The 12,856-nt window shown below is 33.3% G+C and overlaps 1 protein-coding gene across 1 annotated transcript; it reads left to right on the top strand.

Moving 5' to 3' along the window:
- The first annotated feature begins 2,208 nt into the window (after window positions 1–2,208).
- LOC109006819 (transcription factor bHLH94-like) lies at window positions 2,209–3,762 on the top strand. The gene is made up of 3 exons (XM_018986222.2): window positions 2,209–2,821; window positions 2,941–3,363; window positions 3,489–3,762. Exons 1-3 carry the CDS (start codon window positions 2,330–2,332, stop codon window positions 3,591–3,593), a joined length of 1,020 nt encoding a protein of 339 aa, XP_018841767.1. The 5' UTR covers window positions 2,209–2,329; the 3' UTR covers window positions 3,594–3,762.
- Window positions 3,763–12,856: the final 9,094 nt, after the last annotated feature.

Consider the following 12,856-nt stretch of genomic DNA (forward strand, 5'->3'; position numbering starts at 1 on the left):
CCTCCGACCCCAGATTCCTTTGCATTTTCATGTGAACATGCAATAACCGGCCACATGTTATAATAAAAAAAATCTATCTTCAAATCTTTTGTTTTTAAGAGAGGAATTTTCATGCATATCACATATATATTCTACCTAGCTAGCTGATCATACAGAATTGTGTATCTAGCTAGCATTAGTACTATACCACTATTTTATATAGATTTTTTTTGTGTTGTTCCTTGGCTTTATCATGACCCATCTAACATGAGAAAAATGGTGTTGTGAGATGATTGATCATACATGACACAAACGTTGAGAAGAGCTTGTTGAAAGGAAGATTAGCCACTACTACTTGCAGTAATCTCACGAGGAAAGGAACAAAATGTCAGCATGGATTCTTTGTTTGTTTAATATTTTGGATCACATGGATTCTTCTGTACATTTCTGACACTATGTAGGCCTCTGTTTCTCTCTCGTAAAGTTCTTGGGCTTTTCTCTCTTTCTTTCTCTACGCTTTGCAAGAATCTCTGCAACATCAACTTCTCTCTCTCTCTCTCTCTCTCTCTCTGTGCTTCATGTACGTCCATCCGACCATATTTTTTCCAAATGACGAAGCTAGCCTCCCTGTTTTGCTGATTTGAGGGTTTTTAAAGTTTCATGGGAGGACGTGTAAGCCACTCCAAGAAATATCTCTCTCTCCCGGCGATGCTGAGGGCCTGAGGCTGATCGGAGAGAGAGATCAGTACTAGAAAAGCAAAACTCTCTGGCGCGGATGGGATTGCATCTCAAATTGTTTTGTCACTTGTTTGTGATATAATTTTTCAGTTCTAGCTTTTGATGTCCTAGTTTCCTTACAAGAAAGTATATATAATACGAAAGAGTTTTACTATACAACCTCCATCCCAGTCTACACTTTATATTATTTTAAATTTTTTAATATGTTTTTTTAATATTTTTTGAATTTATTTTTTTTTAAATTATTTCAAATTTTCTATTCATTATTCATATAATAAATATTTGATAAATTAAAAAAATAATAAAAATTAAAAAAAATATGAAATATGGAGTGTTGAGAGGTTGTAAAGATTTTATTCTTTATAAAATCGTGGACGCCGCTAATGGTTTTGAAACACATGAACGTACATATGTGTCATTGGTTTTGAATTAAAATCCATAGATAGTACGTGCATTATAAACGTGCAAATTATAACATTACCATCTTTTTATATCGAAAATACCCTTATTATATATACCTTTCATCTCAAGGTGCATGATAATATTGAATTTTGTCTCAGTATATCAACACTTTTTCAATCAATATATATTGTAAGATAGGGCACCATAGTGGGCATACTTTCTCCTTCTTTTAGGGGTTATGAAGTGACTTGATAGCCACTTCATGAGCCTTGATGCAGGCTGATTCTTAATGGCCAATTGGGGGTTACGCTTAAAGGGGCAATTTACATAGCCCCTTCATGTGGATGACTTACTTGGATCACAAACATATATAAAATCTCTATTTCAAATTATTCTCTCTAGTCCCAGCATCTAAGCTGTAGAATATATGAGTGTTGCTCTAGTATATTACCACGTAGCATACTCTACCATCGTCGGGAGGATTTCGGATGAACGACAACGATAATGAAAAATCTGTGGAACAACTGCACTAGATTTACGATTTGCCAACTAGGTAATATCGCATTTACAACAAATATAATTTCTTGAAGTTTAGGTTATTAATTAATTTGGCATTATAAATATTAGCTGAACGTGATATTAATATAAAATGGTATATATTAATAAAGACCTTTTTAATTATGAATATTATCGATGACATTGTTTAATTAATATTTTGTAAAAATTCAAAATCAAATATTTCCTTATTTTGGTCATCTTCTTCTTCATTTTTATCTTTTGAAACTGTGATCATACATGATGAGTATTAATGCAATTTTGTTTTGGAATAAGAGTTTTGTAAATGCAATGATAATGAAAAGAAAAAGTGTAATTATCACATTCACTAGCTAGATGATGTGACGCGCGAGTGCCTCAAAAATGGCAAAGCGACCCTACTATACACATGAGCATATAAGCAATATAAGGTCTTCAAAACAAAATCATAGCTTTGATCGATTATGCTCCTCTCATTCAATAAGTTGAATTCTATTCACGTGCAATTTTTCTGTAGATTTTGTTTCATCTACACCTTTAAAAGCTCCGTTTCTCCGTCCAAATTAAGAGGACCCCAAAAGGAAAAGTAGTCTCTTTTTGGTCTCTTATACGCACCTCGATCGGCTCTTTCAGATTAATTAGTGTGAAAGTAGAGAGAGAGAGAAAGAGAGAGATAATGGCACTTGAAGCAGTCGTTTTTCCACAAGACCCATTCGCTTACAGTACTACTGGCTACAACTTCTTAGCTTCGGGAGGGAATTGGAGCTATGACTTTGTGCCACAAAATGAAGATGAACAACAAGCTGGCGCTTTTGACTCTCTCGAGAACCAAACGGAAAACTGCCTATATGGGGGTTACCACTCCTCAACTCCTTCAATGCAGGTACCGGCGCATGATCTGAATGAACTGCACAACTACGATCCATCGACCCTAGACGCCAACAATGATACTGTGCTAATTGCTAACGAAACCCATCATGTTGATCATATGTCAATGACAACCATGCCTACTCGTCCGAAGAGACGCCGGGCAAAGAGTAGAAAGAACAAAGAAGAAATAGAGAACCAGAGAATGACTCACATTGCGGTCGAGCGAAATCGAAGAAAGCAAATGAATGAGTATCTCTCTATGCTTCGTTCTTTGATGCCAGACTCCTACATCCAAAGGGTATACATAATATGTTTCCAAACAAATTTGAGTAAGTTTTTATTTTTTATTTTCTTGCTAATTGTTTATTTTTTAAAATGGTTTTTTTTTTTTTTTTTGGTTACTCGGATGATGATCAGGGCGACCAAGCATCTATAATAGGGGGTGCCATTAATTTTGTTAAGGAGCTTGAGCAACGCCTGCAATTGCTCGGTGCTCAAAAAGAAAGTGAGGAAAAATGCGACGCCGGTGATGTATCTTTGCCTTTCTCCGAGTTCTTCACCTTTCCACAGTACTCGACAAGTTCAAGTACTAATTATTACTGTGATAATTACTCGGTGGCGGCCATGTCTGAGCAAGTAGGTGAGTCGACTCAGTCGGCCGCCATTGCTGACATAGAAGTTACCATGGTGGAGAGTCATGCAAACCTCAAAATAAGATCGAAAAGGCGGCCAAAGCAGCTCCTCAAGGTTGTCTCTGGGTTGCATACTATGCGCCTCACCGTGCTCCACCTCAATGTCACAACCGCAGATGAAGTTGTGCTTTATTCTCTCAGTGTCAAGGTAATAATTAGTCGACAATAATGCATGTAGGTGGGAATTAATTTATTGTTTTGTGGTTGTAGTAATTATTGGAGCTAAAGTTAAAATGTAATTGGGTGCATGGACGTTGTGATCGATTGATGCAGGTTGAAGATGATTGTAAGCTGAGTTCAGTGGATGAGATTGCAACAGCTGTGCATCAGATGCTAGGTAGGATTCAAGAAGATCAGGAAATATTGTTGAATTATTGATCAAAACCTGTTTTTATTTTAATTTTTAGATGATATTGGCTCGATCGATCTCTATTTAATTACCTCGATCATAGACCAGTACGTACGTTGTGAGCACAACGTACACTCTTGCTTTTAGGCTGGCTGTTTCAAATTATTGAAATTTTATGGTACTCCGATTTGATCGCTAGCTAGCTGTCGTACGTACGTTGTTCGAGGTTATTCTTATTATTTTTGGTGTGTTTCATCTTATTTAAAAAAAAAAAAAAAACTCTTCACTCATAGCCATTTCTGTTTTCTTTTGGGAATGAAAATCTAATAAAATTTGAATTTATCGATAATATGCAAGTGTGTAATAGTACTACCTTAGGTTGCGTTTGGATCACGTTGAACTGAGATGAATTGAGTTGAGTTGAAATGAGTTGATAAATTATTAAAATATTATTTTTTAATATTATTATTATTTTAAGATTTAAAAAAATTGAATTGTTTATTATATTTTATGTCGTGATTTAAAAAAAATTATAATGATGAATTGAGATATTTAATTTACACACATATATGTCCTATATATGCCTACGATCAACAATAAACTTAAAATTAATCATTTTATTATTTATTTTCCTGATTGGCAGAAAAATATTGCATGTACAAAATTTTATCTTAATTTATTTGACTCTAGCTAACTTTGTTCTATGGTTCTTACTTCCTAGTCAAAAAATGACAAATCCATCATCACGAGTAGCCTGTTCGTACGAAAGCTGGCCTAATACCTAGATGATTATGATTCACTGTAAATTCTTTCTTATTGATCTACCTTTAATTTGTCTTTTTTTCCTTTTTACTGCACATATAGCAAAAATGAATTGGAGTACCTTAATGATCATCATGCATGCATGTGACATACAATGCATGATTACAAATGAATGACAATTGCATGCTTTAATTGGATTTATTCTAGATCTATTCCACCTCTTAAAACGAAAAGAACTTGGGTCAAAATATCTAGCTAATTCCGTTAACAATATCATATTTCTATAAAACTTCCATGAATTTTTTCATCCAAAAAGGGGCCTTTCGAAACATTTATATAAAACTTCCACCATTTTGTTTTTCGATTAATGGTCTTATTTGTAAAATCATCACTTGTCTCAAAAGTTTAAGTTGATGAGAAGAGATAGATTTTATTATTTTATATCTGAACACTCTCATTCACTTGTGGGTCAGGATTCATCTCAATGAGTAAGTCCAACAAGTGGAATATTTAATTAAATAAGGTAGAGTGTAGAGTCAATGTTTGAATTTAAGACCTCAACTCTGATACCATGTAAAATCACCATTTATCCCAAAAGTTTAAACTGATGGGAAGAGATAAATTTTATTATTTTATATTTTAACACTATTGTCTAAAAACTATTTGGAAATGAAAGAACGTCTTTTGTACCAACTCACGAGAAAAAAAAATCAACCTTAATTAATTTATAAAAAAAAAAACTTTTCAAAACCAAAAGTTTACAAATTGGTCATGAGAAATTAAAGTTGGGTCAATATTTGGTTGTGAATGAAGACACCATTTTTTTGTTAACAAATTGATTGAGGAGTTCAAATCACTGATCATGACGACACCATATCATGATCATGATCGCCAAAAAAACTAGATAACATTTGAATATTATGTTAAATCGGGGCCACAATGTGAAGTGATTGAAGAAATTCCTCTCCAATTAAACCTTGATGTAATATATAATATCCACTTCCATTGCCCTCAAGATCCACATTTTGAGACACAAGCTACAATATATATAGTTTGGGCTTGTCAGGTTCGAGCAATTATATGCAGATTGAGCAATTCTGTAGGCTGGTTATAAATGGGGTTGTCTTGGCTAAGCCATATATTGACTTAATCTATGCTCAGAGTAGGACAAATCCGGTCGTGTCAATGTGAGGTAAAGAAGTCTACCAACAAGTTTACGATAGACAGTAGGATCAGGTAATAAATTTCCAGATTCTTTACTTGACTTGACATTTTGCTCCATAGCAAAAGAAACATGTTTAGATGCAAGAAAACCAGAATCTTGAAGAATCTCTAAAAGGTTTTTATTTTATTTATTTATTTTACATAGAGAAATATCAGCAGGAGACCGAGCCACCTCTAAACCAAGAAAATATTTGAGCTTGCCATGGTCCTTAGGTTTGAATTTTTCATCGAGTAAGGACTTCAAATGCTCCACAAATTTCAAATCATTACTAGCTATGAGAATATCATCGACATAAACGAGAATTGTAATAAAAGAAGAACCTTTGGACTTGGTAAAGAGTGAATAATCAGCTTTTGATTATTTAAATCCCAGATTTATAACAGAAGCTAAAAACTTTGAAAACCATTGCCGCGAGGCTTGTTTCAAACCATAAAATGATTTGTTCAACTTGCAAACCTTGGACCCTCATTTAATATGGAATTCAGGAGGTAATGCCATGTACATACACTTCTTCAGATAAATCTCCATGTAAAAAAATATTATTGACATCAAGTTGTGTAAGATGCCAACTTTTCACAGCAGCAATAGCTAATAGGGTTCAAATAGTAGTTATTTTAGCAACTGGATAAAAAGTCTCAGAATAATCCAAGCCTTCTTTTTTAGGATAACCCTTGGCAATCAATCTTGCCTTGTAATGCTTTATGGAGTCAACAACATGATACTTAATTTTATAAACTTATTTGTAGCCTATGGGTTTCTTGTCAGGATGTAAGAAAGTAACAGTACATGTGTTATTGTGTTCTAAGGCTACAATCTCAACTGACATGGCATCTCGCCAATGAGAGTGCTTGACAACTTGATGATACAATTCAAGTTCAGTATCAGTAGTGATGGACATGACAAATGATTTATGTGCATGAGAAAGATGAGCATAAGAAATGAAATTAAAAATATCATATTTAGGATGTGAAGAAAGAAACGAAGAACTTGTTGAATGATTTGATGTGGAGTGTGTAGAAGAAGAAGAATTACAATAAAATTCTGCAAGTAACTAGGGACTCTTTTGATTCTAGTGGACCTTCTGAGAATTTCAGAAGTGATTGGTGAGATAGCAGGTTGAGTGGCAGGAGAATGTGTTTGAATAGGGGAAAGAGAAGATGGAGAATCAGTAGGTGAGTCATGTGAAGAGGACAATGTTGAAGGCACAGGCAGTAGATCTAAAGTTGAAGATTCACAAGGAAAAACAATAGAAGGAAGAGACAAAAAATGAGAAGAAGCTTTAGATGAAAAATGAAAAATGTGCTCATGAAAAACAACATGTCTTGATATAAAACATTGATTTGTTTTAATATTAAGAAGTTTGTATCCTTTAATCCCAAAAGGCTGATATCCAAGAAAAATACAAGCACGAGTTTTAGGATCAAATTTGGTGCGAGATCGTTGCAAAATGGAGGCAAAATATAAGCAACCAAAAGTCCTTAAATGATCATATGAGGGAGGAGTCTAAAACAAAAGTTCAAAAGGAGATTTGTGATGTAGAAGATGGTTGTTAAAATAGCATCACCCCAAAAATTAAGAGGTAAATGAGACTGAATCATCATTGCTCTAACTACATTAAGTATGTGCTGATATTTTCTCTCCACAACAGAATTCTGTTATGGAGTTTCAACACAATTGTGTTATGTATAATACCTTTGGAATGAAGAAACTAAGGAAAAAAAAATTTTTTGCATCATGATCAGTACCATTTTTTTTATAGATGAAATTGTGTTTTAATTAACTTTAAAAAAACCTTAAAAAGATGTGAAACCTCATATTTATGCTTAAGAAGGTAAAGCCATGTGGCACAAGTTGAATTATCAACAATCGTATAAAAATATTTGTAACTTTCAACAGTAGGAACAAAATATGATCCCCAAACATCGTAATGCACAAGATCAAAATGAGTAACAGATAGATGAACATTATTAAGAAAATATAATGGACAAACCATACAAGAATTGCATGCAACAATAAAATGTGGAACAAATTTATTCACAAACATCATCCAAGAATTAGAAGGATGACCAAGTCTATTATGCTAAAGCTCATACTTGGAGCTTTTGGATGATACAGAACAAGCATGTAAATGCATGTTATCAAGTAAGCAGGTAGTATTTGAAGTATGTTTAGGAAAAAAAGAGAGCCTGATTGTTGCAGTATATAAAGTCCTTCTTGCTGTCTATCCACTCCAATCAGCCTCCAACGAGTCAGGTCCTGAATGAAACATAGGTAAGATGAAAACAAAAAACAACAAGTCAGTGACTAAGTTAATTTGCTAATAGAAATTAATTTGAATTTGAAAGAAGGGACACATAAAAAACCCTGTAAAACAAGGTGTTCAGAAATATGAACAAAGCCAATATGTGTAACAGACACAGATTGGCCATTAGGAAGATTAACAGAGGCATTAATAGATTTGGTAATAGAAGAAAAACAATCAATAAAAAGAACCATATGATCAGTCGCTCCTGTATCAAGAATCCAAACATTTGAATTAAATGAAACAAATTGAATGGAAGAGAAACATAAAGTTGATTATCATTGTAAGGAAAAGTTATACCAGAAAAAGGAGAAGTCGTAGTGATTGCATTTATAGTAGGATAGACCTCATCAGTATTGTCTGGAGGATGAAGCAATGATAGAAGCTGTTGATACTGAGCCTCAGCTAAAGAAAAAGGAGAAGCAACCGAGGAATTAATGTCACTAATGGTAGTGTGAGTGGCCACAGATTGTTGCTTTGGCTTTGGTTTATAGCCTGGTGGAAAACTATGCAATTTGTAACATTTGTCAATCACGTGAACAGTGATTCCTCTATATTTACACTGGTTTATCTTTCTTAGAAAAAGATTTAATAGATCTAGTTCCATATGTTTTAGAAGCGAACAAATGTGAATCAACAAGGGGTAGAGAAACAATAGAAATTTCTCGTTGTTGTTCCTCTTGTAAAACAAGAGAAAACACCTTATTAAAGGAGGCAAAGGCTTCATAAGCAAGATTTGAGCACAAGCAGATGCAAAATATTTATTCAATCCCATTAGAAATTGTAAAACATGCTTTTGTTGAATATAGAAGTTCAACGTACGTACAGCTCCACAAAAACAAGAAGGAACATGCTTGTAATTAGCTAATTCATCCCAGAGAGCTTGATGTACAAAATACTAGCAAAGATATCAGGAGAAATAAAGTTTAAGAACTAAGATATCACCTTATTATTGCATCAAAACCATGGAGAAAGAAGAGGATCTGTAGATTCTAAAGGCATGGTGAGAGATCCATCGACAAAATCGAGTTTGTTCTTCGTCGAAAGCGCCATGGACATCGATCGAGACGAAGCATGGTAGTTGTCGCCGACAAGGGGTTAATGACGATGAGAACACCAGGGCTGTCACTAGGATGAAGAAAGAAAGGAGGTGTAGCATCCTCAGAGACGAATTTGTGAGACAGCGCCATACAAGAAAAAAACATCAGATACCATGTAAAGTTCAAACCCTAAAAGAAAAGAGAAGAAACCCTAGTAGAGGAAGGGTTTGGAAGCTTGGGAAAAATAAACCTCACTTTATTAAAAATGAAGTCCCGTAAAAATGAGTTACAAATATAAAATAAAGAACAATATTTATAGTATTACAAAATAACCAAATAGAGAGTACACGTGTATTTAAAAACAATTCATGATAGGATCATTAATGGCAGCTCACTAGCTAAGGAAACCATGATGTCATACCCGTAGATGAGGATCGATCGGATCATGCATGCATTAGCAAGGTGGAATGGGGTGCATCAAGTTTTGGGAGATATGAAATTGGGAAGTCCAGCATGCATGCAATATATGCCCCACAAGATGTAGCGGTTGGAAGCTCAAATCTATATGAGTGACATGTGAGACTCATGCGTTTGTCAGTTGGGGGCGCTCATGTTGAGTTAGACTTGAAGATTGATATATAGTCGAAGACGATGATTGTCATTATAAAGGGATAGATCGGTCCGCTTCTAACCAAGAAAAAAATGATTGGAAGGGATCATATTATAGCAATGGAAATGATAGGAAGGGATCAGGAGCATTGTCTAAAGAGAAGCGAGAGGGTCTACAAAAAATATTGAACAATGCCTTGAGACTATATATATGAGTGACACCCCAAATTTCCAAATTATCTATCATATAATTTATTTTCCCCTCTCTCTCTCTCTCTCTCTCTATATATATATATATATATGATTTCTTAGGAAAATGACAGATCTATATAGTTCTAGGGCGTATAATTAAGTCCCGCGATCTGATCCTTTTGAAAAAAATAGATAAATGTGAGATCCACATAAAAATCTTATATTTTAATAGTGAGTCTCATTATTTAATTTTCATAAAAAATACACAAAACTTACACATTCTAAAATTATATTCAGCATTATTTTGATTTTTTATATATACAAATTTTCATATATATGCAACACTGGATCGATCAAAAGGGTCATGATCTAATTAGCGCCACGTACAGGTCAATGAGGTCATGAACAAAATCAGGTTAGAAAGTCATGAGGAAGTTTGAAAATGAAGATTTAGATCACAAAAAAGTTTGGAAGGAGACCTATCGAATCGATCCCCTTAAGAAAGGTTATTAATTAAAGCGCAAGAGAAGGCTGACATGATGATGAACAGCTTTGGAAGATCAGAGCTAAGCTTTTCTGCATATGATGATCAATAATTAATATTCCAGACGTACGGTACATTGAAAATATATACATATTCCTATATATAATGATCACAATTAGAACAAATAGAAGCCCAAGATCAGCAAGATACTGGAACTTATAACTGTTTATTATCATTAGTGTCTAGAATATTAAAGCACCGATCATTATTCATGTGTACGACTTTCAAGTCAGCATCATTTGCTCTTTGAATTAGACATTTGTGGACCATGAAGTCGTACGATGTTCACGGTTGCATGCAGATCCCTATGTGTAAAATGACGATACGCTGGCCTGTGGGGTTTGAGAATATATCTTAATTTCAGAATAAGAAAAGAATAAAAGAACAACAGAGAATAATTTCGTACATAGAGAGAGAGAGAGAGATTTATATATATATATATATATATATATATTATATGGATGTAAATTAATGTTGAAGCTAGCTAGAGACAATCAACAATTGTCATGTGATGTTTGGAGACCAGTAGTATGATTGATGTTATTTATCATGAATAATTACATGATTCTTGTAAAAATAATATTGACCTCATGATCATAAAGGTTAAACTTCTGTACAAAATATGGATAGTTTTTAGTTGTAACGATGGTAATAATCCTAAATCAACCAAAAATAATCAAGGTGGGAGAAGTCCACACACACACACAAGATGGGGAAGCAAGACATAAAGCAAGATAAGTAGTAAAGAAAGCGGATGACTGGAGTTGAAATAGGGACCAGATAACTGAAGTGTACCAGATAACTGGAGTAATAGTACAAGTAAATAAAATTTGGAAGTAATAATAATGAAAGCAAGACCAGATAACTGGAATTAATAAAAACAGGACCATATAACTAGAATCAAATGGAAATAATGATAAATAGAAGATGAATGGAAGATGAAAGTAAGTAAAAGTTATAGTCGTTTATTCAAAATAACTTACAAAATATTATCAAGAAGGTTGGACAAATAGATTTCCTATCAAAGGTGTAAGAATATTTTAGAGAAGCAGATGGTATAAAGGAGAGATGGGAGAAGAATGTTATCCTTCTTCCTGAAGCTAGATTCTCATTTTATAGATTAAGGAGGCGCCTTTACAATTATTTCAACTGTAGTAATGCATAACAAAAAAATCATAATCTTTTTAGTGCTCTTGCAGTAACAAAAACATCAGAATATTTTCAGTGTTCTTGTAGTAACAATTAGGGGTGATATCAGCATAGTGCAGGGTTAGAGGCATATGTTTTAACAATTTTGAAAGAAATATTAGTATAAATTCTAAGATGCGATAGAGTTTTAACATGTGTCTTGATTTACTTAATAAGAGAAGAGTAAATTTAAGTTCAAGGATGAGGGTTGGAATGTAGTCGCTCGAAGAGTGGGCGACATTATTTCCTCATGTCCTTGTAAAATTCAGCAACATAGTTGAAAGAATCAAGGAATCTCTGCAACTGGATTTTATCAAGAATGACATCAGGGAACTTATCAGCAAATTTGATAGCACGGCTGATAGGTCAAATTTTACCTTAAAAAATATCATAACCAAGGAATCTAATCTTGGTTTGGATTTATTTTTTTTACTTTTCTTTTTTGTAGAAACAAATGTTTTGAAAATAGACTTAGAGTAAATGTAATCACATATTAGACTTAGAGTAAATGACCATCTTATATGAAGAAACATATGTAAATGTTTCTAGTGTTCACCAATAGACTTAAAGTAAATGAGAACATCATCAATATAAACATTGGTGAAATGAGTGAATGAATTGAAAATATCATTAATAATGTTTTAAAACTCACTAGAGGCATTCTTGAGTTCAAAAGGTATAACATTCCACTCATAATGACTAATGGGATAATAAAGCAGTCTTATACCTATCTCACTCACTAATATAGATTTGTCAAAATCCTGACTTCAAGTCAAACTTAGAGAAGACTACTGAATAACTAAGCCTATGAATCAAATCATTCTTATTTGGAATAGAGTACCTAATCTAGTATGAGACTTTGTTCATTGATTTGTAATTATTAACTATGCGAGGTGTCTCTTTCTCGATCTCAACATTCTCCTGTATATAAAAAGCAGCACAAGACCAATGAGACTATATGCCTAATAATCTTCTTAGCAAGCAATTCGTGAATCTCTATTTTACAAAATTCTAAAGTTTCACTATTCATCTGAATAGGTCGAGGTTTAGTGAGAATATTTTTTTTAGAAAAATATTTAATATAAGGTAAAGTAACAACATGCTCTTCTTATGCCAAAATATATTTGGAAGATCAGAGCAAACATCATCAACCAGTATTTTACTGAAATCACATATTTTTTATTTTAACAATTTAGCAGATAATTGTTCAACAATTTTTTTATATTTGATTTCTTGTTGAAGGAAATTCAAATGTTTTGTTTTAGCAGAAACCAAAGATTTCAAACAATCATTCGTATCAATATTAAATTTTGAAGCAAATTTAAACTTTACTCTCTGACGGAAAGGGTTAGTAGTAATACCATCATTTTCCGAAAAAAATGAATATAAATAAGAAATAAAATGAATTCCTAATATGACCTTATCAGTCA

This window comes from Juglans regia, chromosome 8, assembly GCF_001411555.2.
Source record: "Juglans regia cultivar Chandler chromosome 8, Walnut 2.0, whole genome shotgun sequence".
NCBI lineage: Eukaryota > Viridiplantae > Streptophyta > Magnoliopsida > Fagales > Juglandaceae > Juglans > Juglans regia.